Genomic DNA, 27,790 nt, shown 5'->3' with positions numbered 1-27,790 from the left:
ATTGGAGATCTATCCACCAGCTACATGCCAGATCTCCTGCAACTGAATCCAAATTAAGAAAGGTATTGGACTATGCCTCAAGTGATTAAGTGTCCAGCAGAAGGTAAACGGATGTTGGTGCCAACCTCTGTGCCTCTAGCTGGAAAGCATGTTAGACCATGCTGCTCAGAGGAATTGTGACACTGATGAAAGCAGTGGTTGGACTACAACAGTTTTTGTAGGCAACATATCTGAGAAAGATTTTAAATGTTAATCAGACAGTTGCTTGCGAAATATAGCTTGGTTTTAAGTTGAAAGAGAGTTCAAGGAACTTCAGGAAAGTTGCAAGCATTCGACTTTTGTGAGTACAACCAACCAGAATCTACTGTGTACATTAAGGTTATTGCAGGAACTTCAAGTGGGAGACAAAAAGCTGCTTGTAAAAGTAGATGCAAAGACCAAAGCCCAGCTGGATGAATGGAAGGCCAAAAACAAAGGAGTCAATGGAGATACAGAAACAGAGAATTCAGCAAATGATGTTGTAGATGAAGAAACCAAGAGGAGAGATCAGATGATAAAAGGAGCAATAGGATAATACTCCAGTGAACTAAATGCATCTTCCCAAGATCAAGATACACATCCTAGAAAGAAGAAAAAGATCCAGAGAGAAAGGCCGAGAAAAGGAGAAGAAAGGTTGTGTAGAGCTTCACAACCACTTACTGCAGTCTCAGGGTCAACTCCTACAACCACCACAGAGGACGCCCAGAACCTGAGGTTGTTTCACAACCACAAGTCTCACCTGCCAAGCAGTGTGATCCCTTTGTCAGGAAAGACATTATCCCAAAGGAGAAAGAAAAACTCTACAGCAATTAAATCTTCCAGTCTGAATGGGACAATTTAAAATTTACTATGCTGTGGATGCCTGTATAGTAGTTGTATTACATAGTATATTGTGCATATTGCTGAGATGTGTTCTATATTGAGTTGGAGTTTATAGGTAAGCAGAGAGGAGTGTTGTGTATTTAATATTTCAGTAATATTTGAGTAATACTGTACGCTACCACAAGATACGTGTACACCTCACGAAGTAAACACAAAGTTAGACTCGCATTTCTGTTCCGTCTTTTTCTTGCAATTAATTTAATGTTTTGAAGTTACAAATAGAGATGCTTGGAATGAGAAATTGCCACAAGTTACAATGAGAATAATATCTTGAAGATTTGTATCTCTATATTTTCTGAATTTATTTAAGTTTCAATGGGTTGCTTTTTCTGTTAAATATCTTTTTTTTTGTGTTGAAGAAACAGCATTTTTAGAAATGACACATGCTTTGGAAAATGAAGATGACCCTCTGCATACTTCCAGTTAATGCTTCATAACACTTTCTAGATGTCGAACTGCATCAACAAGACTATCTAACAATTTTCTCAAGACTAGAAATAATTAATAATGGTATGCAATAAACATGGCTTTTCTCACCCTTGGGTAGGTGGGGATCAAGAGAAAAAAGTCAATAAAATTTTAACTTCACTAACGTAAAACAGATGCAAACAAAGCGGAAACACTTTGTAACTCCATATACGTTTCTAATATGGCATCATAGAACCATAACGGTAGAGGAAGCTACTATTCTGCCCATCAAGTCTACATTGATTCTTTCTACACTATTCCAATCATTCCCTTAATTTCCCCCTGCAAATTATTTTCCTTTCAATATCTATGCAATTCTTTTTGAAAACTCAAATTGATTCCCTATAATCAATACTGTTAGGAATCTCCCGCAAATGAGGTTTAAATTAAGACCATAAGACATAGAGCAAAATTAAGCCATTTGACCCATCATGTCTGCTCCACCATTCCATCATGGCTGATTTATATTCCCTCTCAACCCCATATTCCTGCCTTCTCCCCATAACCTTTGATGCCCTTACTAATCAATCACCTATCAAGCTTTAAATATGCCTATGAAAATAGATTCCATAGATTCACCCACCACCCTCTGGCTAAAGAAGTTTACTTGATATTAAATTTACTCTGAACATAGTTTAATAATTATGGGGATACATTGTCTCTAATCTTCAACCCTAACCCTCCTCATCTCTGTTCTAAAGAAACTTACTTCTATTTTGAGGCTATGCCCTCTGGATCTAGACTCTCCACTAGTGGAAACATCCTCTCCATGTCCACTCTATCCAGGCTTTTCAATATTCGGTAGGTTTCAATGAGATCCCCTGCCTCATTTGTCTAAACTCCAGCAAGTACAGGCCCAGAGTCAAAAACTGTTTATCATATGTTAACCTATTCATTCCCGGAATCATTTTTGCAAAACCTCCTCTGGACCCTCTTCAACACCTGTATATCCTTCATTAGATATGGGGCCAAGACAGCTCACAAATGTGGTCTGATCAATGCCTTATAAAACCTCAATATTACATCCTTGCTTTTATTACCATTGACTAAAGCCTTCCCTTACACAGTAAACATATACACAGCTTCCTACATGCTAATTTATAGCATTAGTATTTACGAAAACACTGTTTCGAATTGAATTAACAAAACTTTTAAATCTTTGAAACCATTTTTTGCAGAGGTATTAACAAAAGCTTCACATTTATTGATGGAGAAAGATATGTAACTGTGTTGAAACACAGCAGCGAAGCAAGATAATTTTTTTTATTTTAAAAGATTACAGATGTAGTAATAGCTTTTCAATGAATCTTACCTTATCAGGGTCTATTAGTGTTACAGGAATATTTCTTCCTACTATCACCACAACAATATGGCCACTTTTATCATATCCTGCAACAAATTAAAAAGATAACTATTATGTTAAGTGGGAAGCAGGTGCTTAGAGGAAATATTTACCTACAGAACAATACTAAAATACAATTTAAAATTTTACAAATGTGAAGTAATAGCAATTGCTCTTTAGAAGGCTCAACAATGCCTGAGGAAAATCACTAATAACTTGGGTGGAAAAACTACTCCTCAAAGCACCTTTACTTACTCAATATGTGTTGTTTCATTTTGTAACCTCTACTTTGCATATTTCCAGCAATATTTAAATATAAAAGCACCATAAAAAGTGTGATTGCTTATAATCCTTCCAAAAAGTCACTGGATTGTTTTTAATACAAAAGATGTATCAGCACATTAAAAGACCAAGTTACGTTGTTATACTTCATATTCCCAACTACCGCATCATCATAAAACTCGGGCAGAAGATGAACCACACAACCAAGTTCATATTGCTCCATTTTCCCAGAACACAGAACAGCAGAGGCATGAATGGTAGAAGGGGTTGTCAGCTGGAGTTTGAGCACCTGAAACAACTTAGTGAAACCTGCTGAAAAATGCACTTGGGTTAACAACTGAAATACAACAAGATTTGGACTTAGCTGCCCAAGCCAAATCTACATCACCTAATCTTCATGCCTGCACAGAAACAAATAATTCTTGGCTAAGCATTTAAAGCATCCAAGGATTGGGAAACTCATTTTCAACTTCATAAGAGTTGGAAGAAAGTGAAAATCTGGAAACAATTACAAAAATACATAAAGATGCTGATTTTCTATAGTCTCAATAGAAAACTCGTTTTAGGTGCATTTGGATCATATTATTAAGGACTGCAAATAAAGAAAAAATAATTGACCACTTTGAAGAAGAAAATTTTGTGTTTTTGGCTACAAAGATTAGTGCTCCACTGAAAAAATACTGAACTAAGGATGACAAAGCCCAGAGGACAACTTATGGTGGCCTTATGGCTTTTAGCAAAGATTTATACTTTATTCTTTGCTATCTTTCCTACTTCAATCGCATCAAAATAGCATTCATCTAAGCTCCTGATCTAATTTCCTGCTGTAATTGAAAGCAGCAAGAGATCACAAATATAAACATAAATGGTAAATCACTAAGCCAAATATCCCAAGTACAGACAGCATAGACCCTTGAACATTTGAATCATAGATCAGCTGGAAAGAACCAGCTTGATCTACATTATAGCTTTTTCTTGCTTGAAGTCAAAAAGTCACTCACCTGTCTGGTATAAAGCTTTTAATGAAGCAACATCAGAGAGATCAGCTGCTCTAGCTCTACACAGCCAACGGTTATAGCTAAGGGAGAATGAAGAATTGTGAGTGAATAGTATTTAGCAAGCATGAAAAGAAGGTGAACTTAGTCTTTCATTGCCAGTTCTAACTGCATGTGAAAACAATGACCAGCGGTTGCCACCACACATTCAGTTTCTCTGAAATGAAGCAAAAAAGCCACTCTTCTCACATGCAGTTAAAATTGAAGATTAAAGACAATGCATCCCCATAATTACTAAACAATGTTCAAAATAAATTTCTTATCAAAGTATGTATATGTCACCATATACTACCTTGCGATTCATTTTCTTGCAGACATTCACAGTACAACAAAGTACAATGGAATCAATGAAAAACTACACACACAGACTGGCAAACAACAAATGTGCAATGGTAGCATAGTGATTAACGCGACACTATTACAGCTTTGGGCAGGGTTCAAATTTCAATCTCGGCATCCTCTGTAAAGAGTTTGTATATCCTTCCCTTGGAATGTGTGTGCTTCCTCCGGGTGCTCTGATTTCCTCCCACAGTCCAAAGATGTATCGATTAGTAGGTTAATTGGTCATTGTAAATTATCTTGTAATTAGGCTATAGTTAAATCAGGGGGTTTTGGCAGCGGGGCTCAATAGGCAAAAGAGCCAATTCCATACTGTATCTCTAAATAAATAATAACTAAAAAGACAAACTGGGCAAATACAAATGTAACAGGCTATAAGGTTTCACTGCTGTGTAACATGCTGTAAGGTTTCACTGATAATGTAATGGTTTCTCTGTAGCAGCAATGTTTGGGTTATGACTAGAGATAATGGTGTTTGGAATGCTGTTGTTCTTTCTTGTGAGTCTGGAAGAGAGATTTTTGCCGTCTTTGGTCGGCGAGAGGAGAAGAAGGAAGACGCATGTGGAGAGTGCTGAAAGACCACCGGACGGGGTAGACCAAGAGCGAGGGTCCGAAGGTTGGCGACACTCGGAGGTCGATGGCTGATGCATGGCCGTATTTGTGAGCTCCAACGTGTACTTTTGACTTTTCTCTTAAAATGGGCCCCTTTTCTTTTTATTTTCTTTACTAACCCTATATTTGGATTAAGATTTATAAAGTTCAATCAGTTAATTGCATATGGTGTACTGTCAGATATTTTGTGGTGCAGATTTGTAGCCGTGCAACACCTCACGCAACATCCACACAAACAAGATTTCTCAGTTTGGGGGGGCCAGAAGCTGTCTTCCCCTAGATGAACATGTGCTGGCTGAGCCTGAGGGACACAATTGTGGGGGCTTGTCCAGGATTATTCGTACGACTGTTATTTGTCAGCGAAGCTGGAGTTCTTGGAGGCCGACGTGGGAGTGTTTGAGGTCCTTGATACCTTAGTGCTGATTTGTCCGGACCCGGTTGAGAAGGGCGGTGTTTCAATTCTGTTGGGAACCAACACCCCTCTTGTGAGGAGACTCATGGGGGCCCGCAAGGAGAAGGCTGGCAAGAGATTTCTGGGGACATTGCCCGTGCACCCGATGTTCTGTGCTGCTTTTGAGGAAGTGTGTGGCTGCATTGGATCAGATACCGAATTTAAACGAGGGACTGTGCGGTTCACCCAGTCGAAGTCACTGGTGGTCCAGCCCGGGGAAGTAGCAAGAGTGATGGGGACCCCCAAATTTCCTGGAGTGCCCGAGGGCGAGGCCCTCTTAGTGGATGCTCCGGAAGACCTCGAGGAGTCGGGATTTCCTGCTGGGGTACTGGTGAGGCCCAAGCTGCAGAAGCCCTCGGTTGTACAGGCGAGCAGGATTGCAGTGATTGTCACGAACGCTACGAAGAGGGAGCTCACCTTCAAGTGGGAGATGCCCCTGGCGCACCTGTTCCTGGTGACAGTAATGTCCACTGTCCCTGTGAAACAAGCCGGGGAGAAACTATTGGGCGGGGGGGGATGTTGACAGCAGAGTCATTCAACTTCGGGGACTCGCTGGTGCCTGCGGTGTGGAGGTTGGTAGGGAATATGTTGAAGCTGTAAGGTGTCTTTTCCACTGACGAGTTTGATGTGGGTTGTTCCAAGAGCACTCGTCATGCTATCCAGGTGACCGAGGACACCCCATTTAGAGAGAGGTCACGGCAACTGGCCCCTGCAGACGTGGAAGACATGCAGCAGCATTTGTGTAAGTTGAAGGAAGCTGGGATCATCACTGAGTCCCAAAGTCCCTTTGCGTCCCCAATAGCAGTGGCCCAGAAGAAGAATGGAAAGATACGGATGTGTGTGGACTATAGGACTCTGAACAGGTGTACCGTCCCTGACCAGTACACGGTCCCGAGGATCGAAGACGCACCGGCCTGTCTGGGTGGTGCAAAGTGGTTCAGTGTACTGGATTTGAGAAGCGGATATTACCAGTTCCCCATGAATGAGGCTGACAAAGAGAAGACGGCCTTTATTTACCCCCGGGAATCTTCCAGTTCGAAAGGATGCCCCAGGGCATCTCAGGAGCTCCTGCAACCTTCCAGCAAGTCATGGAGAGGACGGTGGGGGATATGAACTTACTTGAGGTATTGGTGTATCTGGGTGCTCATAGTATTTGGATCCATCTTGGAAGAACATGAAGCGAGGCTGCTGAAGGTGCTGGGCCGCCTGAAAGCTGAAGGGTCAAAACTTTCCCTGGACAAGTGCCAGTTCTGCAAGATGTCTGTTAGCTATGTTGGGCACACAGTCTCATGGATGGAGCAGCTACAGATCCAGCTAAGAGATGGTTTCCACTTGGCCAAGACCCCAGACTGTGAGCGCTCTGCGCTGATTCATCGGGTTCTGTGGTTACTATTGGAGGCTCCTGAAAGGCTACACGAAAGTGAGTCACCTGTTGAATCAGCTTCTGGGCGGTTACCCTCCCTTGGGGAAGAAAGGAATGGGGAAAATGGTCAGGAGGGTAGAGAGCATCTTAACCCGTCAGAGCCCTTTGGACCGAGGTGGCATGTAAACTGTGAAGAGGCCTTTCAGTCATTGAAGGAGCTGCTGACCCAAGCGCCAGTGCTGGCTTTTGTGGACCCCCCGATTGCCGTATGTACTGCACACGGATGCCAGCCAGGAGGGCTAGGGGGCGTCCTGTATCAGGATCAGGGCACCGGGTTGAGACCCGTTGCGTTTGTCAGCCGGAGTCTGTCACCCTCCGAGAAAAACTATCCCACGCACAAGTTGGAATTTCTGGCGTTAAAATGGGCGGTGGTGGTTAAGCTGAGTGACTATCTCTACGGGGCCAAGTTTGAGGTGAGGACAGACAACAATCCTTTAACTTGTATCCTGACCTCGGCGAAACTGGATGCCACAAGCCATCGGTGGTTGGCGGCGTTGTCTGCCTATGATTTCAGCCTGAAGTACCGGCCAGGAAGCTGGAACATTGATGTGGACGCTTTGTCCTGACAGGGGCATGAGGGACTGGACAGGGACGAGGAGTGGGAGAGCGTTCCTGCCCTGGGGGTGAATGCCATGTGTCAGTTTGCCATCATCGTGAAGGCAGAGGAAAAGGAGGGGCAGGATCGAGTGGTGGACCAATTGGGGGCTTCTGATGACGCCATCCTCCAAGTGTATTGTAACGTGACTGCTCTGAAGACCAATCAACTGCCAGAATTGAGTTCAGGGGAAGTGACAGCTGCTCAGCGAGATGATCCGGGCATTGGTACCATTTGGGTGGCGGTCAAAAAGGGAGATAGGGCTCAGGCGGAGAAGACGAAACGTGCGTCACTACCTCCATTACTGCGAGAATGGCCTTGGTTGGAGTTGAAGAACCAGATTTTATACTGGGTCACGTCACCCCCAGACCAACTCCGGCGTTGCCAGCTGGTTCTGCCGGAGAAGTATCGGAGGATTGTGTTGAAGTCACTTCATGATGATTCTGGACATTTGGGGTTGGAAAAGACCTATGGATTGCTCAGAGACCGGTTCTACTGGCCCCGAATGAAGTCGGAGATTGAAGAATACTGCAACTCGTGCATTTGATGCATACGACGGAAGACACTGCCTACGCGGGCAGCACACTTGTCCCACCTGCAGAGTACGGGGCCTCTGGACCTGGTGTGTATGGATTTCCTGACAATAGAACCCGATGCCAGCAACACAGTGAATGTCTTAGTCATCACGGACCACTACACCAGATATGCATAGTGATCAGGCACGGGATTTCGAGAGCAGACTCATCCGTGAGTAACTGGGCATGTTTGGACCACGCCCTATCACCCGCAGGGTGATCCCCAGCCAGAGAGGTTTAATCAGACCTTGCTAGACATGCTTGGAACCCTGGAGATCAGCAAGAAGAGCAAGTGGAGTCAACATATTGGGCATCTGGTTCACAGTTACAACTGTACATGAAATGAAGCTACTGGGTACTCACCATATAATCTGCTGTTTGGGCATGAGGCGAGGTTGCCCATTGACCTTTGTTTTGGGACTGATGAGGGTGACTTGCCACCAAAGACTTATCTGAAGTATGTGTCTGACATGAGAAGAGAGCTGAAAAGGGCTTATGAATTAGCTGGGGTTGTGGCTGCCAAGCAGAATCAAGGGAATAAGAGGAGATATGATCAAAAGGTGAGGTTCTCCTAACTCCAGCCAGGAGACAGAATCCTCATAAGGAATTTGTGGCTACCTGGAAAGCATAAGTTGGCTGACCGCTGGGGAGCTACGGCCCATATGGTGGAGAGTCAGATGCCAAACCTACCCGTTTTCCGGGTGAAACCAGAGGATGGGAATGGGCTTGTCAAGATTCTCCATCGGAACCACCTGCTGCCCCGGTACAAGAGGTGCAGGTGGACCCAGAGCCCGACTTGGAGCCTACACCTAGTAGGAGGACTCTGTGGAAATGTGGGGCGACTGTGGGGCCCGCAGCCGACGAGGTTAGGCTGGCCCCCACCCCTGAGAGGGATACTGATTCAGACGATGAGGACCTGGATGTGTGGTATATGCCACCTTTCGCTAACTCCCCGTTGATTGAGGAAGAGGCCCCCGGCCCTTCTCCCATTGAGACAGGTGAAGTGAAGTGAGGGGAGGAAGTGTGGGCAGCCTGGGTTGCAGCAGGACTCTGAAGGGGAGGAAGCGGGGTTTGATCACGGGACAGAGGGCTCCAAGTTGCAGGTGGGCACCAGTGATAGATCGGGGGAGCCCTCGCCCGTAGACCAGAAGTATCCCCAGTAGTGTCGGAACCTGAAGTTGGATGATGGGGTGTGAGGTCTCAGAGAATTAGGAAACCAGCAGATAGGCTGGTCTACATACCACCAGGGGAATAGAGTGTGACCTCTACTGTGTTGGGGAGCTACGTCACTGCCTCTTACACCTGGATTGGACTTTGTGTTTTGCAGGAAGCGTTGGCGAATTATTTCAACGTCATGAGGACATGACTAAATTTGGTGGGGGGAGAGTGTAAGGTATGCCCAGTCCGGGCAACATCCTTGTAAATCTCCCCTGCATCCTTTCTATGGTTTCCACGTCATTCCTGCAGTGAGACGAACAGAATTCAGCACAGTACTCCAAGTGAGGTCTGACCAGGGTCCTATATAGCTGCAACATTACCTCTCGGCTCTTAAACTCAATCCCACGATTGATGAAGGCCAATGCACCATATGCGTTCTTAACCACAGAGTCAACCTACGTAGCCGCTTTTGAGTGTTCTATGGACTAGGACCCCAAGATCCCTCTGATCCCCCACACTGCCAAGAGCCTTGCCATTAATGCCATATTCTGCCATCATATTTGACCTACCAAAATGAACCACCTCACACTTATCTGGGTTGACAAATGATTACTAACAGTTTATTGAAGAACATACTGAAGTTGCTAAATATTTCATTTTATATGCAGCATTATCCGCAGCTCATTTTCTGGCATAGGAACCTGAATAAAACAATGAAAGTTTGTTTTTGTTACGTAGGAGTGTTACATTACTTCTTCTTGAGTAATATGTTCCTAATTGGTTGCATTTCAATTCAATCCAGATTAGAAAAAATTATGAAGTGATCCTTTTATTATTCAGCAGGATACAGAAGTATTCATATTTTATTTATTTATATATGTATACAAGCATAATCTGTACTTACTTCCTCTGATGTGCTTTTTGTACAGCTGCATCTGACATTTGCCCTTGGAGAATCAGCCGTCTCTGCTTATCTATATCTCCTTCCATCTTAGCAAATGCATGTGTCCCAATGTCCTCTAGATCAAGATGTTCCTCATCAGATTCAGAGTCAGCTATATTAACGATAAATGAAGCCGCATTTCTTAAGCCAAATGCTACCCCAAATATTCAGAGTTTTCACACAGAGCTGTGTGACACTGCTCCATAAAATCTGACAACACATAATTATCACTGAAAACAGATGTAGTGGAAAACTCATTAAGCACATCCAAAGTTTCAGAGCAACATTACGTAACTGCAATAATCAGCAGAAGAACATTTGAGATACATGGCTGAATTCCAAATCTATACTCTCAAAGACAGGCCAGATTATAATAAATAAAAGAGAAAGAAATTAGAAGAAAACATGGGGTCAGGAGAAGTTCAGTTATTCCCTCAAATGAATGAGATCATGGCTAACCATAAATTTCGCAGACGGATTGGAGTAAAAGAGCAATTATTGCCTTCAATAAAATCTGTAATCACCCATTTGGCACATCTGGCAAGTTTGCATTTGAAGTGGATTATGCAAGGTGTGATAAATTTGTCAATGATAGTTCACTGACCTGAAATTTTCTTTCCACAGAAGCTGCCTGCATATTCTCTACAACTATTTTACTTCAAATGACCAGTATCAGCAGCATTTTGTTCTGATAGTTTCCATTTTGATTGGTAATACTGCAGTGAAATCTCTCAAGATAATTAATTACTTCAAAGCATAAATCCTATTAATTATAGTATAGATGATGTATAGATAAAATCCGATGCAAAGCTTTCGGTACTTCTTGCTTATCCAACTATATTTAAGAACTTGTTCCAAAGAAAACTTCTGTTTTTTTTAAAAAAAAATCATTATGGAACCTTTACCAATTGCTGAGTTAATCTTCCTTGAATTATTGACCAAATTAAAATAAAATACAGAAATAAAGCCAGCAGTGTATAACCAATGCAACACGACGATGACACAACAAAAAATTTCCTTGGCAGGTGCAGGGAAAAAAATAAAACAAGAACTACAACAAAAAAGGGAATGCACAATTACTTTGCTAGGCAGAGTTATACAGAACGACCAATTGAGAACAAAATTAATGCTTGATAAATTAACTTTCTAGCTTAACTAAAATGAGACATTGCATCTTAAAACCAAGTTACAAACAAGAGAAAATGCTGGAAATCCAAGCAAAACACACAATATGCTTGAGGAACTCAGCAGGCTAGGCAGCATCTATGGAAAAGAGTACAGACGACGTTTCAGGCCAAGACCCTTCATCAGGACTAGAAAAAAAAGATAAGAAGTCGGAGTAAGAAAGTTGGGGGAGGACAGGAAGAACTACAAGGTGCTAAGTGAAATGGGGGGGAGGGGTGAAGTAAAGAACTGGGAATTTGATTGGTGAAAGAGATACAGGGCTGGAGAAGGGGGAAATCTGATAGGAGAGGACAGCAGTCCATGGAAAAAGAAAAGGGGTAGGAGCACTAGGGGGAGGTGACAGGCAGGTAAAGTGATAAGGTGAGAGAGGGAAATCAAAATGGGGAATGTTGGGGGAGGTGGGCATTATCAGACATTTGAGAAATCAATGTTCACACCATCAGGTTAGAGGCTACCCAGATGGGATATAAGATGTTGCTCCTCCAAACTGAGTGTGACCTCATCGTGACAGTAGAGGAGGCCACGAACTGACATGTCGGAATGGGAAGTGGAACTAAAATGGGTGGCCACTGAGAGATCCCGCTTTTTCTGGTGGATGGAGCATAGGTACTCAGTGAAGCAGTCTCCCAGTCTGCGTCAGGTCTCACCGATATACAGGAGGCTACACCAGGAGCACCGGACACAGCAGATGAACCCAAAAGACTCACAGGTGAAGTGTCACCTAACCTGGAAGGACTGTTTGGGGCCCTGAATGATAGTGAGTGAGGAGATGTAGGGGCAGGTGTAACACAAAAGATGACTGAGTTAGATAGATTACATTAACTGAGCACTCATTCCAGAAATGAAACTTTTATTGTCCTGGAAATGCTTCCTTAAAATACTTTGCAATAAAACATTATTGCAATAATTAATAAACTATTAATACATCAGAACTTACAATGCAGTATCCCTGGCTTGTCTAGTATTCGAATCTGGCGTTCTGCAATGACTGGTTCTCCTTCAGCATTTCCTACATCAGCAGGAAGAATTGGCAAACATCTTCTTTCTTCTTCCAAAGACCGTGGAAAATACAAAGGCATCAATTTCAAATATGTAGCCTGTGGGAAAGTATATCTGATATTAATATTGCATCTTTCCTTTCACCAACAAAAATATTCTAGCAATAATATTTCCTACTCATGTAATACACTGCAAAAAGATAATAGTCCGCAAAAGCCCTGAAAAACAACTTTAATTTAAAAGCAGTTAAAAAAGACTAATACCATCAAAATATCTTGAGCTTTGACTTCAATAGGTTCCAATGTGTCTTGAGAAGTTTTTAAATCTCCTTTAAGTAAAAATATTGGCTTAAAATTTAATGTTACACTTACTTAAACCTTGCAGTGTTTCTAATCTTACTTTAAGGAAGCAGCTTTCTGTCCACTCAATTATCTCAAACATTAACGAACTTTTAATACTTATTTTGGACAGAGGGGAGAAAATTGTTGTAGTGTGTTAGAAATCTGCTTGTAGCCTTCAAATCTCAATGATGGCTTTTTTTCCAAATTTGTTAATTATTGTTTTATTCAGCAACATTAACATTGAGGCAAGGACAACTGTTATTTTAAAGTTAGGAATTAAAGGTTAGGAATACATTTAGGAATAAGCATTTCTCATTTTAAAAAAAGCCTTTAAAAAATGCTATTGAAATGTATAAGTATTTCTCCTGTATTGACAAACTTGAAAATGTTTGTTAAAGTTAAGATCCTGCATGGGCATCATGGTCAGCAAAGACATATTGGGACAAATGGTCCAGTTCTGTACAGTACAGCTCTATGAATCAATGACAGCCAATACTTTGGAACTTGCATTAAAAAATCAGAAGCATATTATGAAGTCTGTTGACTTTTGGGTAGCTGACCAGTAGCTAGGAACATTTCATAAAAGCCAGTTAAAATAAAACATCTTCAGTGGTGCGTATGGGCTGAAATAAATGAATCGCAGCAAGAAAAACAGGCTTAAAACTGTAAATGACTGCAGAAGGAAGGATTGTCTGCATTTATAGGCAACCCTAGCTCTGCCACATCACTTTGCTGCTTTGACAGTAACATCAGATGATCATTAAGAGTTTCTCTCCAAAGATTAACATGAGTAAATGAAATCTGTCACTCTAAACACTCCCTCAACCAAAACAATTGACATTTTACCTCTTCTAGATCTGTAACTGCAAAGACAACAGTCTCAATGGTGTCTCCATGTTTCTCCAAAAATCGTCTAACTGTCCCTGAAAATTGAAAGGGAGAAAAATTAAAACTATTAATCACTCCCCAACTTATTTAGAAAGAGAGCTAAGTGTTTATTATGACTGGTTCTTCCACTAGCTTAATGATCAAAGAACAGTGTGCAGTAGATTTCACTTGTGTAGACAATTATATAAACACTGTGTAAAAATGTTTAAATGTATTTAAAACATATCATAACCTATACTTACAATGAAATGAACTAAAAGAATGTCGCTTTCACCTCAGTTTTGAAGTATTAAACCAAAATGTGCATTACATTACTGAAATTGAATTAGTGATTAATTCTGAGTTAATGCCACCAGCAGGAGTAGAATACTGCACATAGATATGGTCTCCCTACCAAAGGAGTAATATAATTTCAACAACAGAATTACAATGATGATTCACCAACTGACTCTGTGAATGTAGGATTTGTCCCATGCGGTGAGATCAAGCATACTAGGCTTAAACACCCAAGTTTAGAAGAATGAGAGATGATTTCTTTGAAACATAACAACATTTTTTAAGAGGTTTGAAAGATTCAGTTATATCGATGCAGTTATAAAGAAGGCAAGACTATACTTCATTAGGAGTTTGAAGAGATTTGGTATGTCAACAAATACACTCAAGAATTTCTACAGATGGACCGTGGAGACCATTCTGACATGCTGCATCACTGTCTGATATGGGGGGGGGGGGGCAGCTACTGCACAGGACCAAAAGAGGCTGCAGAGGGTTGCAAACTTAGTCAGCTCTATCTTGGGTACTAGCCTACAAAGTACCCAGGACATCTTCAAGGAGCAGTCTCTCAGAAAGGCAGCGTCTATTATTAAGGACCTCCAGCACCCAGGGCACGCCCTTTTCTCACTGTTACCATCAGGCAGGAGATACAGAAGTCTGAAGACATACACCTAGCGATTCAGGAACAGCTTCTTCCCCTCTGCCATCCAATTCCTAAATGGACATTGATCCCGTAAACACTACATCACTTTTTAAAAATATATTATTTCTGGGTTTTTTTTGCACTTTTAATCTATTCCATATACCGTATACTGTAATTGATTTATTTATTATTATTTTACTTTCTTCTATATTATATATTGCATTGAACTGCTGCTGCTAAGTTAACAAACTTCATGACACATGCTGCTGATAATAAACCTGATTCTGATTAAATGTGCCTCTAGAACCAGTGTCCACTCTCTCAACACAAACTAGTTTATTATTGTTACAGTGAAAAACTTGTTCTGCATACTATTCATGCAGGTCAATTCATTACAACAGTTCATTGATGTAGAACAGGGTAAAACAATAACAGAGTATAGAATGAAGTGTTACAGTTACAGGGAAAGTGCAGGCAGACAGACAGTAAGGTGCAAGGTCATAACAAGGCAGATTGTGAGGTCAAGAGTCCATCTAGCAAACCAGCTAAAAGCAGTATAGAAGCTGTTCTTGAGCCAAGTGACATGTGCTTTGTATCTTCTGCTTGATGGGAGAGGGGAGAAGACAGAATGTCTGAGATGGGGTCCTTGATTGTGCTCGCTGCCTTAATGAGGCAACGGGAATGATAGTCTAAGCACGTGGAGGGAAGGCTAATTTAGAACATAGAACAGTACAGAACCTTTGGCCAACAATGTTATGCTGACTTTTTAACGCATTTCAAGATCAATCTAACGTACAGCCCTTTATTTTGCTTTCATCCATTTACTAAGAGTTTCTTAAATGTCCCTAAGGTATTAGACTCTACCCGATCATGTACTAACCACTTTTTGTGTGAAAGAACCCATTTCTGACACCACCCTATACTTTCCTCCAATCATATTAAATTGATGCCCTCTCATACTAGCTATTGCTGTCCTGGGAAAAAGGTGCTGGTGGTCTGCCCGATCAATGCATTTTACCAACTTACAGACCTTTGTCAAGTCACCTCTCATTCTCCTTCACGACAAAGAGAAAAGCCCAAGCTCACTCAACATTTTATCATAAGCCTGTAAGGAGTTTGTACGTTCTCCCCGTGACCGTGTGGGTTTCCTCGGGGTGCTCTGGTTTCCTCCCATTTGGTAGGTTTATTGGTCATTATAAATTGTCCCGTGATTAGGCTAGGGTTAAAGTGGGGGAGCTGCTGGGCGGTGCAGCACGAAGGGCTGGAAGGATGTACTCGGTGCTGCATCTCAATAAAACAAGAACATAAGAAATAGGAGCAGGATAAGGCCATCTGGCCCATCGAGCCTGCTCCGCCATTCAATAACGTCTTGACTGATCTGGCCATGGACTCATCTTCACCCACCTGCCTTTTCCCCATAACCCTCAATTCCCCTACTATGCAAAAATCTATCCAACCTTGTTTTAAATATATTTACTGATGTAGCCTTCACTGCTTCATTGGGCAGAGAATCTGGGAAAAGCAGTTCCTCCTCATCTCCATTCTAAATCTACTCTACCAAATCTTGAGGCTATGTCCCCAGTTCTAGTCTCACCTACCAGTGGAAACATCTTTCCTGCCTCTATTTTATCTATCCCTTTCATAATTTTATATGTTTCTATAAGATCTCCTCTTATTCTTCTGAATTCCAGCGAGTACAGTCCCAGGCGACTCAATCTCTCCTCATAGTCCAAACCCCCCCCCCCATCACTGGAATCAACCTGGGGAACATCCTCTGCATTGCCTCCAAAGCCAGTATATCCTTCTTCCAGTAAGGAGACCAGAACTGCATGCAGTATTCCAGGTGCAGCCTCACCAGTACCCTGTACAGTTGCAGCACAAACTCCCTGCTCTTAAATTCAATCCCTCTAGCAATGAAGGCCAACATTCCATTTACTTTCTTGATAGCTTGCAAACCAACCTTTTGTGATTCATGCACAAGCATTTCCAATTCCCTCTGCACAGCAGCATGCTTCATTTTTTTTTTACCATTTAAATGATAATCTGCTCTTTCACTTATTTCTTCCAAAGTGGATGACCTCACATTTACCAACATTTACTTACCAAAATAAATAAACGCGCTCTCTAATCCAAGCAGCATTCAGGTAAATCTTTCTCTGCACCCTTTCTAAAGCTTCCACATCCTTCCTATAATAAGGCAACCAGAGCCAAACACAATACTCCAATTATGGTCTGGCCAGAGTTTAACAAAGTTGCAACGTTACCTCATGGCTCTTGAACTCAACCTGGCTAACGAAGGCCAACACACCACATGCTTTCGTAACCACCTTATCAACCTACATGATAATCTATGGATGTGAACCCCAAGATTCCTCTGTTCCTCCATACTGCTAAGAATTCTGCCATTAACCTTGTATTATTAATTTTGGAAGTGTCGGCACGTGGCCAAGTGGTTAAGGTGTTTGTCTAATGATCTGAAGGTTGCTAGCTCTAGCCTTGGCTGAGGCAGCGTGTTGTGTCCTAGAGCAAGGCACTTAACCACACATTGCTCTGCAACGACACCGGTGCCAAGCTGTATGGATCCTAATGCCCTTCCCTTTGACAACATAGGTGGTGTGGAGAGGGGAGACTTGCAGCATGGGCAACTGCCGGTCTTTCATGCAACCTTGCCCAGGCCTGCGCCCTGGAAACCTTCCAAGGCACAAATCCATGGTCTCATGAGACTAACAGATGCCTATAAAAAAAAAATTAATTTTGGAAGTTCAACCTTCCGAAGTGTATCATTTCACTTTTCGGGATTGAACTCCATCTGCAACCTCTCAGACCCCAAGTCAATGTCCCATTGTAATCTTTGACAATCACAAACTAAAAAACCTTTATATGTCATCTGCAAACTTACTAACCCACCCTTCCACTTCCTCATCTAAGTTAATTACAAAAATTGCAAAGAGATCTCAAGACAGATCTGTGGACAACACTACTATTCATAGACCTCTAGGCAGAATATTTTATTTTGAGATACAGCGCAGAATAGAAACTTTGGTCCTTCGAACCACACCACCCAGCAACCTCTGACAATCCTGATTTAACCCTAACCAAATTATGGGACAATTTACAGTGCTTAATTAACCTACCCTGCATATCTTTGGACTGTGGGAGGAAACCAGAGCCTTACAAAAATCCACATCCTCCACCAGCATTAATTTGTTTTGCCATTTCCTTGATGTATTCAATCAGGCTTGTGAGGCAAGACCTGCCCCTCAAAACCATGCTGACTATCCCTAATCAGACTGTACGTGCTCAAGTGCTTGTAAATCCTTTCTCTAAGAATCCTCTCCCAATAGTTAGCCCACCACTAATGTAAGAGTCATTGGTCTGAATTCCCAGGATTATCCCTATTTCCTTTCCTGAAGGAATAACATTTGCCACCCTCTCAATCTTCTGGCATTACTCCTGTGACCACGAGGATGCAAAGATCATAGTCAAAGGCATAACAATCTGTTCTCTCGTTTCCTGTAGAAACCTGGGGTATATATCGTCTTGCCACAGGGACTTATCTATCTCGTGCAACACATACAAATGGTAGAGGAATTCGCAAGATCAGTCAGCATATGGAGGGGAGGTTTCGGCTGCTGAGACCCTTCACAGGATTGGAAAGGAAGGGGGAAGCCAGAAAAGGGTGGACAGAGGGAAAGAAGTACAAACTAGAAGGTGATAGGTGAAGCCAGGTGTGTGGGGGATGGGGGATGAAGTAAGAAGCTAGGAGGTGATAGGTGGACAAGGTAAAATGCTGGAAAGAAGGAATCTGATAGGACAAGAGAGTGGACACCATGTGAGAAAGGGAAGGAGGAGGGGCACCAGGGGGAAGTGACCGGCAGATAAGGTGAAGAGAAGAGGTAAGAGGGAGACCAGAGTGGGGAATTGAAGAATGGGGGTGGGGGGAGAATTAATGGATGTTAGAGAAGTCGATGTTCCTGTCATCAGATTGGAGGCTGCCCAGAAAGAAAATGAGGTGTTGCTCCTCCAACCTCATCGAAGCAGAAAAGGAGGCCACAGACGTGTCAGAATGGGAGTGGGGATTGGAGTTAAAATCCATGGCCACCAGGAAAAGCTGCTTTTTGTGTAAGGTGCTCAAAAAGCGGTCTACCAATCTCCACTGGGTCTGGCCCAAGCAGAGGCCGTGTTGGGAGAGTTGGGTAACATAAGACCAAAAGCAACAGGAGCAGAAGTAGGCCATTCAGCCCATCGAGTCTGCTTCATAGATGACACCAACAGCTTCGCAGGTGAAGTGCTTTGCAGCCCTGAATGGTGGCGAGGGAGGAAGTGAATGTGTAGGCGCAGCACTTCTTTCTCATTCAAAAATAAGTGCCAGGCGGGAGATTAGTGGGGAGGGATGAATGGATAAGGGAAACACAGAGGAAGCAATCCCTGCAGGAAGTGGAGAGTGTGGGGGGGGGGGTGAAACAAAGGATGTGATTGGTGGTAGGCTCCCATTGAAGATGGCTGAAGTTGAGGAGAATGATGAGCCAGATATGGAATCTCAAGGGGTTGTAGATGACAACAAGAGGAACTCTCTCCCTGTTAATGCAGTGTGAAGATGGATAGAGGGCGGATGTGCAGGAAATGTGGAAGAGGGCAGCATCAATAGTGGAGGAAGGAAACTCCTATCTTTGAAAAAGAAGGACATCTCTGATGTACCCATGTTTTCAGTTCTTTATCTGGACATGTTCAAACACATCAGCTTGTTTTACACAGTCCTCACAATTGTCAAGGTCCCTCTCACTGGTAAATACTGAAGCAAAGTATTCACTAAGGACGTCCCCACCTCTTCTACTATCCCTGATCAGTCCTATCCTCACTATGCCCATCCTCCTGTTCTATACATGTTAAGATTTTCCTTACTCCTACTCGCTGATACCTTCTTATGTTCCTTTATATCTCTCCTAAATCCATTCTTAAGCTCCTTCCTGGCTACTTTGACACTCTCTGGAGCCCTGTATGATCCTTACTTCCGAAACCTTAAGTATTCTTCCTTCTTCCTCCTGACTATGTTCCCTCCTCCCCAAGAACATCTGCTCCCAGTTTACGCTTCCAGAATGTCCAGTATCCCTTCCTACCCTTGTGGCAGTCAAGCCTCTGTAACGGCCACAACATTTCCATTATGGGCTGAACTGTGTCCACAAAACTGCAGTTTCTTGATGTCAAAGGTAGAGAAGCTGCCATACCGAGCGTGGTGTAGTATACTTTCTATAGAGAATCAAAGGGGACATGCAACATTTCTTTAAAGATCAAAGCAAATTTATTACCAAAGAACATATATGTCACCATATACAACCCTAGGTGTTCACAGTAAGTCCAAGAAACACTATAGAATCAATGTCAGCCCGCACTCAACAGGACTGACAACCAATGTGCAAAAGGCAACAAGCTGAGCAAATACACAAGAAAACAAACAAACAAACAAGCAATAAGTAGAGAACATGAGTGAAAGTGTGCCAATAGATTATGGGACCACTTCAGTGAGGGGGCAAGTGAAGTTATCCCCACTGGTTCAAGAGCCTGATGGTTGAGGGTTAATAACTGTTCCTGAACCTTCCTGATGGAAGCAGCAAGAAGAGAACATGGCCTGAGTGGTGGGGGGCCTTGATGATGGATCCTATTTTCCTGCGACAGCACTCCGTGCAGATGTGCTCAAAGGTTGGGAGGGCTTTACTCATGATGGATTGGACCGTATCCGCTACCTTTTATAAGATTTTTCATTCAGGGGCACTGGCGTTTCCATACCAGGCTAGGATACAACCAGAGGAAGACTCCTGAGGAAGTAGAGGCACAGGTGAACTTTCCTTCTGGTTGGACCAGAACAGAGCTATTGATGATAGTCTTTCCTAGGAACTTGAAGCTCTCAATCTTCTTGACCATTAAAAAAAAATATATTCATTTAATGATACGGCACAGTAACAGGCCCCTCTGGCCCAATAGGCCTGTGCTGCCCAATTACACTAATGTGACCAATTAACCCATTAACCCTTGTGTCTTTGGGATATAGGAGGAAACTGCAGCACCCGAAAAACACGCGGTGGTGGTGGTGGTGGGGCGAACGTACAATCTCCATACAGGCAGCAGTGCTAATTGAACCTGGATCACTAACCGCTATGTTGTGATTTGACTCATCTTGTTTTCCACTTTTTAGAAATGTTCTCCTACAACCTAGCTGTCCTCACTATAATCTTGCAAATTAGTCACCTTTTAAATGAAACTACCCTTTCAACGTTCCTGCTGAGTCCGTTTCCAGCAAACTTCCAGAAACACATTCCAAATCCCGACGATGCTCTGAAACTCATTTCTCTCGAGCTGCTTTGTCATTCCCTTTATTCTATTACCCCTGGTGACCAATCCATTTGCCAGATAGAACAAATTTTCACTATTTGCTCTATCAAAACCCATCACAATTTTGAATATGTTATCCCTTAAGCAGCTCTGTAGAAGGAAAAGCAAATCCAATCAACAATTTTCCCTCATAAGTAGACTTCCTTGCTACCAGTAATCTTCCTGTCTCCAATCCAAAGCCATTCTTCATGTCTTCGTGTAAATAACAATGTTTTTTCAACAATGCAACAAACTTGAGGAACAGCTCTTAATTTTTTCTCCAATAAATTTAGTAGCTCTGCATTTTCTATGAATACCTTTTGGAAACAGGGAATGGTGAAAAGGATGAATTTTACAGTGAGTGGCAATTAAAAAATGTGCAAACAGCAAATAATGAAGTTGATCATTTGTAAAGAAATCATAAGTCAATGAAATAACAAAACTGGACTCTTGACTGAATGTAGTCTATATTACAACAATACAGTTCCTGTGACTCACAACCAGGGCCTAGAATATGAAACTTAACATATGTAGAGATGATAAAAGACATTAGCCAGTTTTGATTAAAGCAGCAAAAGTATCCTGCTTCGGCTTTCATGAAGTTAACTGGAGCAACACGTACTCAGAGCTATGTTGGTAGCATCCTCCAAAGGGTAGCCCCTTTTTGGTATATTGATGACAGATAATCCCAATGAAGACATTGAATGCTCCCTAGAAGAGGTCAAAAGAAACAGATCAGGATGGTCTAACAGAATGCTATGAGTCAACTTCACTTTTGGTGCACACATCTGAACTGACATCTAAAATGATAACAGAAAGCAACGTGCTAAAAATTGAAAAATACTGTTAGAATCTCTTGATGTACAGTAGAGTTTAAAGGAGAATAATTGTGCTCTATGCCAGTGTACAAAATTGCATTTAAAAAAAAATCAGAATGATTCTTAAGATAATGAGCCTGTTTTTTTTTGCTCTAGTACATTCCAGATCACATGTGTGATTTTACTGAGAATCCTTTTCCATGCTCAGTTGGGTATTTCAAAGCAATGATTTTATTTAATAGTCATCTTTTAGTCATCTGCGCTTGTTAAATTATGATTCCACTGACCAGAAGAATAAAAGCTAAAAATCAGAGTACCCTTTATACAGTATACCACGGCTCTAGAACAGCATAATGGCAAGCAGTTAGCCTCAAATTCAGTGATCAAACTTTGATCTTGATCTCCAGTCACTTCCATGTGGAGTTTGCATGTTCTCCCTTAAAATGTGTAGGTTTCACAATTAATCCAGTTTTCCTCCCGTATTCCCAAAGGTAAGCTGATACTATAAATTGTCTGTTGAAATTGCTCTTAGTGTATATGGGTAGCAGGATCAAAGGGGGAAGAAACAAGGAGTTGATGAGAATGGAAGATAAAATAGGCTATAGAGAACCAAGTAGGCTATGGATAAAATAGGCTATGGAGGCCCAATCATTGAGGGTGTTTAGGGAGATTGATAGGTATCTAATTAGTCAGGGTATCAAGGGATATGGGAAAAAAGCCGGAAATTGGAACTAGATGGGAGGATAGTATAGCTCATGGTGCAGTGGCAGAGCAGACTTGATAGGCCGAATGGCCTCCTTCTGCTCCTTTGTCTTGTTAAGTATGGCAGCGGTCCCCAACCACCGGGCCGCGGACTGGTACCGGGTTGCAAAGCATGTGCTACCGGGCCACAAGGAAACGATATGAGTCAGCTGCACCTTTCCTCAATCCCTGTCACGCACTGTTGAACTTGAACATAGGGTTGCCAACTGTCCCATATTTGCCAGGACATCCCGTATATCGGGCTAAATTGGTTTGTCCCGTATTTCTTCCGCTAAGGTAGAGCGTTCCTATGAAACATTTTGTGCCGAAGTGGCGTAAAGAGAAGAAGCAATTACCATTAATTTAAACAGGAAAAATTTTTGAGCATGCTCAGACCCAAAAAGTACCCAACCAAGTCATACCAAATAACACATAAAACCTAAAATAACACTAACATATAGTAAAAGCAGGAATGATATGATAAATACACAGCCTATATAAAGTAGAAATAATGTATGTACAGTATAGTCAGGGAGATTAAGCCAAAACCGATTTGTGGAAAAAAAATTGGCACGTGCGCACATGCGTATGTCATGCATGCGCACACAGGTGCCCGCGCAAGGCTTCATTGTCACGGTAGTCTTTCTCGGGGAAAACACAAGTGTCCCATATTTGAAACTCCCCCCGCCCCCGGTTGGCCGGTCCGCAAGAATACTGTCAATATTAAACCGGTCCGCGGTGCAAAAAAGGTTGGGGACCCCTGAAATATGGGAACAGGACTCCGAGGGAATGTGCTCAGAAACTTGGTATAGACCAAGTGGCCACCTCTTCTCACAAAAGGGCTCAAGCAAAAGCTTAAATCCAAAAATGGAAAGCAAGTCACTTTGATACCAAAATAATGCAACAAAGTACTGCTCTGGAAGATCAACTGGACCAATGCTATTGCTTTTTCAGCTAAAATGGAAATTGGAATTCCAGTAAAATAGAAAATTCTAGTAGGCATGATAAGTTTCAAAAATAAAAATATAATTCAACCCTTGCCCATGTGTTGCCTACTAACAATGGGAATGGAAATCAGGATTACACATAAGAACGACACTAAATCTCTTCTTCCTCTACTTTTGTAACTATAAAACTCCAGAATGCTTACCTGGCTAACAGAAGTACACTCCTGTAGCAGCTGTACAAGGAACTTTCAGCAGCTGTTCTGTATTTAGCATTATATCGCGGCCCCACAGTATGGATAATAAACCTCGCAGCCAAATTAAACCCTTTGGTCATTTTCGCCTCCCCTGTGCGGCAAACTTAAAAACAGAAGTTATTTCACATTTCACATCACAGAAGAATTTGCTGTTGCTCGTAACACAACATAGCTATTTAATTCAGCAGAGTAGATTTTATTCCTCTAAATGACAACATATTTTAATGTAAATTCTTAACTCAGGTGATAAAGAACAGCCACTTATTCTAAGATCCACTTCATGCTGGCACTGAAGGGGTACAAAAGTCGTAAGGAACTCAAAATAGTAGTCAAAAACTATCGCCGTAAACAAGAATGCAAGCTGAAAAATTAATGAGATTAATAGGGATTATATGGCAGAATATTTGGGGAGCATTACAGAACAATTAAAGCAGCTGGAGAAAAATCCTTGACAGCAGCCATTTGGGAGGATGATGGTGGGAAAATATGATATTCCAAAGTGATCTCATTATAGCTTATTGAGTGAGACTGTAGAAATCGGAATTTTAATGGCCTGGGGCAGAAAGAGATGTAGAAGATGGTACAAGGAGTTGATGTGACCATATTAACACAACCAGTTTGGGTGGAGCTACTGCTGGAAGCAATACACAGAAAAGCTAGCTTCAAGAATAGGAAAACCCATATTGTCTACGTAATCTCCCAATCGGACTATGTGGTATTCTTAGGGTGCTCCAGATTTGTCCCACGTCTCAAAGACATGCTTACAATATTCATCGGATGTAGCAACATAAAATATCAAGAGAAGGACGGACAGTGTGCAGAAAGTGGTCAGACCTAACTCAATCCAGCATGAAAATTCCCAACAACAAAATCAGAAATGGAACCAGTCAGAGTAGTTAGAACTAACTGCAACAGAAAACACAACCAGAGGTGGTTATAAATATGATGGTGATTTGGGTAATGGAGCGGAAGAGCCTTTGGCGAACGTATCACATAGAATAGCATCTCATTAAATCTACCATTACAATTTCTATTCAAAATATAGTAGAAATTTTTTCTTTGAAAAATGTCCAAAGACAACTGAGCTTTTCTATAAAAGTGAGACACACTTCTTTGCTAGCTAAATACATCCAAACCAAGATGAAATGGAGAATGTTTACTTCCCTGTTTGAACCATTTTGGATTTACAGGACGGATCTCACCTTTCAATTTCTGTAACTCGTCCCTGAGTTCGGGTCCTGCATGCAAGTGGATACTTTCACTTATAGGATTCTTGTCAAATAGAGATTCATTAGTTGTATTCACAATGGCTGTGCACCTCAGCAAGACTACATCGCCTTTCCTAAAAGAAGAAGCACCCTGTTAACATTTGAACACTTGATGCCCATTTGAATTTGTTACATTTATCATTTAATAAAAGCAAAGAATACCAACATAGGTAATTATAACAAACAAGTTGAGAGCCCATCACTCAGTGGTATCATCAATGTAGACCACAAGTTTGCAAACAATTTGGAACCTTCTATGTGAAAAATATCTCAGTACACTACACAGATCCTCTCAAGGAAACAACTGCTAACCTAGTAAGTAATTAAAAATGAACAAACTACATCCTGAAAAGAAATGCTTTGATAAAACTTTTAGGAAGAGGGATAGAAGGACTAAGAAATGTAACTCTAGAGCAAGAACAAGAAGCTAAAGGCTCTGTTTATGTCTCAAAACTTCCCCTTATTAAATGCCACCCTTCCTGTTAATTAGCAACATACACAAAATGCTGGGGAACTCAGCAGAATAGGTAGCATCTATGGAAAAGAGCAAACAGTCAACGTTTCGGGCTGAGACCCTTCATTAGGACAGTTTTTGGAGACAGATATAAATAAAAGCCCAGAATATGTTCAAGCTCACTTAATATATTAAAGTACCACCAAACCACACCTAGGGCACAAATCCTCTCTGCCAGTCCACTAAGTAACAATGCTTTGCCTAATTAGAAATATTGTCACAAATGTCCTCGTTAATAGTTATCAAAAGTCCATCAACAATGATTATGCACTATGATCACTTTTTTTAAAGTCCCGTGTGTGAAATGGAAAACCAGTTCCAAAGATTCAAAGACAGCTGCTGAGTACATGACTACTGGGTAGGGAAATAGCAATACATTGGATGCTACCATCTCCCAAGTACTTCAATCTGAATCAGAATCAGGTTTAATATCATTGGCAGATGTCGTGAAATTGTTGTTTTGCGGCAGCAGTACATTGCAACACATAATAATAAAAATTATACATTACAATAAGTGTATACAAAAAAGAAAATTAAATTAGCAGTTGAAAAAGAGGAAAAAAATACTGAGGTGGTGTCCATGGGTTCATTGTCCATTCAGAAATCTGATGGCAAAGCGGGAAGAAGCTGTCCTTGAAAGTTTGAGTGTCTCTCTTCAGGCTCCTATACCACCACCTTAGTGGTAGCAATGAGAAGCGGGTATGCCCTGGGTGATGGAGATCCCTAATGATGGATGCACCTTTCTGAAGCATCACCTTTTGAAGGTGCCCTGGTGCCAGGGAGGCTAGTGCCCAGAGTTGGCAGAATTTACAACATCTTGTAGCTTTTTCCGATCTTGTGCAGTGGCCCCGCGCCTCCGTATCAAACGGTGATGCAACCAGTTACAATGCTTTCCACAGTAAATCAGTAGAAATTTTTCAGTGTCTTTGATGACATTCTAATTCTCCTCAAACTCTTAATGAAATAGCCGTTGTCATGCCTTCATTGTAATTGCATCGATGTGTCGGGCCCAGGATAGATCCTGAGAGATGTTGACACCCAGCAACTTGAAACTGCTCACTCTTTTCACTTCTGAACCCTCGACTTACCTTCCCTGAAGTCCATAATCAATTCCTTGGATTTACTGACAGTGAGTGCAAGGTTGTTGCTCCAACACCACTATCTTGCTCCTGTACACCTCATCACCATCTGAAGTTCTGCCAACATTAATTTGATTGTCTAAAAATTTATAGATGGCGTTGGAGCTGTGCCTAACCACACAATCGTGGGTATAGGGAGAATAGAACAATGGGCTAAGCACACATCCTTGAGGTGCACTAGTGCTGACTGTCAGTGAGGAAACGATATTTTTGATCCGCAGATTGCGGTCTCCCAGTGAGGAAGTCCAGCATCCAGTTGCAGAAGGAAGTACACAAGCCCAGGTTCTGGAGCTTGTTGAATAGAACTAAGGGTATGACTGTGTTGAATGCTGAGCTGCAGACAATAAACACAGCCTGACGTAGGTATTGCTATTGGTCAGGCTGAGTGGAGAAGCAGTGAGATTTCATGAGCTGTAATCCTACTGTGGCGAGCGAAAGACAAATTGAAAGGATGGTGGATGAACTTCCAGAGGTACAGAAGCAATGCCTGTGTCGACCAGTCCATTTATAAAATCAGTGTCATTGAAGCTTCTGAAACCAGGTTTTCTTAAATATCAGATCAAAATTCACATCCACTCCTCAGTCAATGAAACAGAATCTTTCGTAACAACCAAATTTTGATTGTACATGAAGCCAAAGTTCTGGATGGCACTCAGCTATTAGGGAGGACAGAGGAACAGAAGAAAGCAGAAGAGGTAGGTTAGAGAAAGGGAAGTGGTTAGTATTACATTGTCTCTTATTACTCCATGACTTGCAACAGAAACGATACACTCAATTCAAAACCCACCTCAGTTCTGCAGAAAGTAAAGGGGGTGGGATCAGGAAAGGAAACAGACAGTGGCAATTTCCATCTGTGATTCCTATAGCATCACATTAACACCATGTAAGCACCTGCTTATTTATGTCAGCAAAGAAAGCTAATCTGTTTAAGCTCAGTTGATAGTATTGTAACAACATACATGTCTGTAAGAACATAAATGCAAGATGAAATGCAGTACACCCTATCCTCATTATATGCGGGGGATACATTCCTCGAAGTTGACGCATAATGTGAATAATTATTTAAATGGAGAAAATAGGGATGTGTTCCAGAGGGCTTCCTAAATATGTTTTATCTGTAATTTATCCACATTTTCATACCAATACGACACAAAAGCAGCAGTACAAGACAACATTTGCATTATATTTCATCAATTTAAGGTAATATTCAATGTAATAAATCATAGAAAGTTAACATCCGAGGGCGTAGA

General features: G+C 41.8%; 1 protein-coding gene across 2 annotated transcripts in view; it reads right to left on the bottom strand.

Moving 5' to 3' along the window:
• gdap2 (ganglioside induced differentiation associated protein 2) overlaps window positions 1-27,790 on the bottom strand; it is a 51,247-nt gene that overhangs the window by 13,343 nt on the left and 10,114 nt on the right. For both annotated transcript variants that reach the window (XM_063050706.1, XM_063050707.1), the window contains exons 2-9: window positions 24,822-24,961; window positions 23,569-23,722; window positions 21,482-21,570; window positions 13,536-13,612; window positions 12,287-12,446; window positions 10,126-10,276; window positions 4,015-4,091; window positions 2,702-2,778 (exon numbers count right to left, since the gene is read on the bottom strand). In XM_063050706.1, the coding sequence (XP_062906776.1) occupies window positions 2,702-2,778; window positions 4,015-4,091; window positions 10,126-10,276; window positions 12,287-12,446; window positions 13,536-13,612; window positions 21,482-21,570; window positions 23,569-23,722; window positions 24,822-24,961 (925 nt within the window). The remainder of the gene's footprint in view (window positions 1-2,701; window positions 2,779-4,014; window positions 4,092-10,125; window positions 10,277-12,286; window positions 12,447-13,535; window positions 13,613-21,481; window positions 21,571-23,568; window positions 23,723-24,821; window positions 24,962-27,790) is intronic.

Source organism: Mobula hypostoma, chromosome 6 (genome assembly GCF_963921235.1).
Source record: "Mobula hypostoma chromosome 6, sMobHyp1.1, whole genome shotgun sequence".
In the NCBI taxonomy this organism is placed as follows: Eukaryota; Metazoa; Chordata; class Chondrichthyes; order Myliobatiformes; family Myliobatidae; genus Mobula; species Mobula hypostoma.
This window is presented reverse-complemented; position numbering and strand designations above follow the sequence as displayed.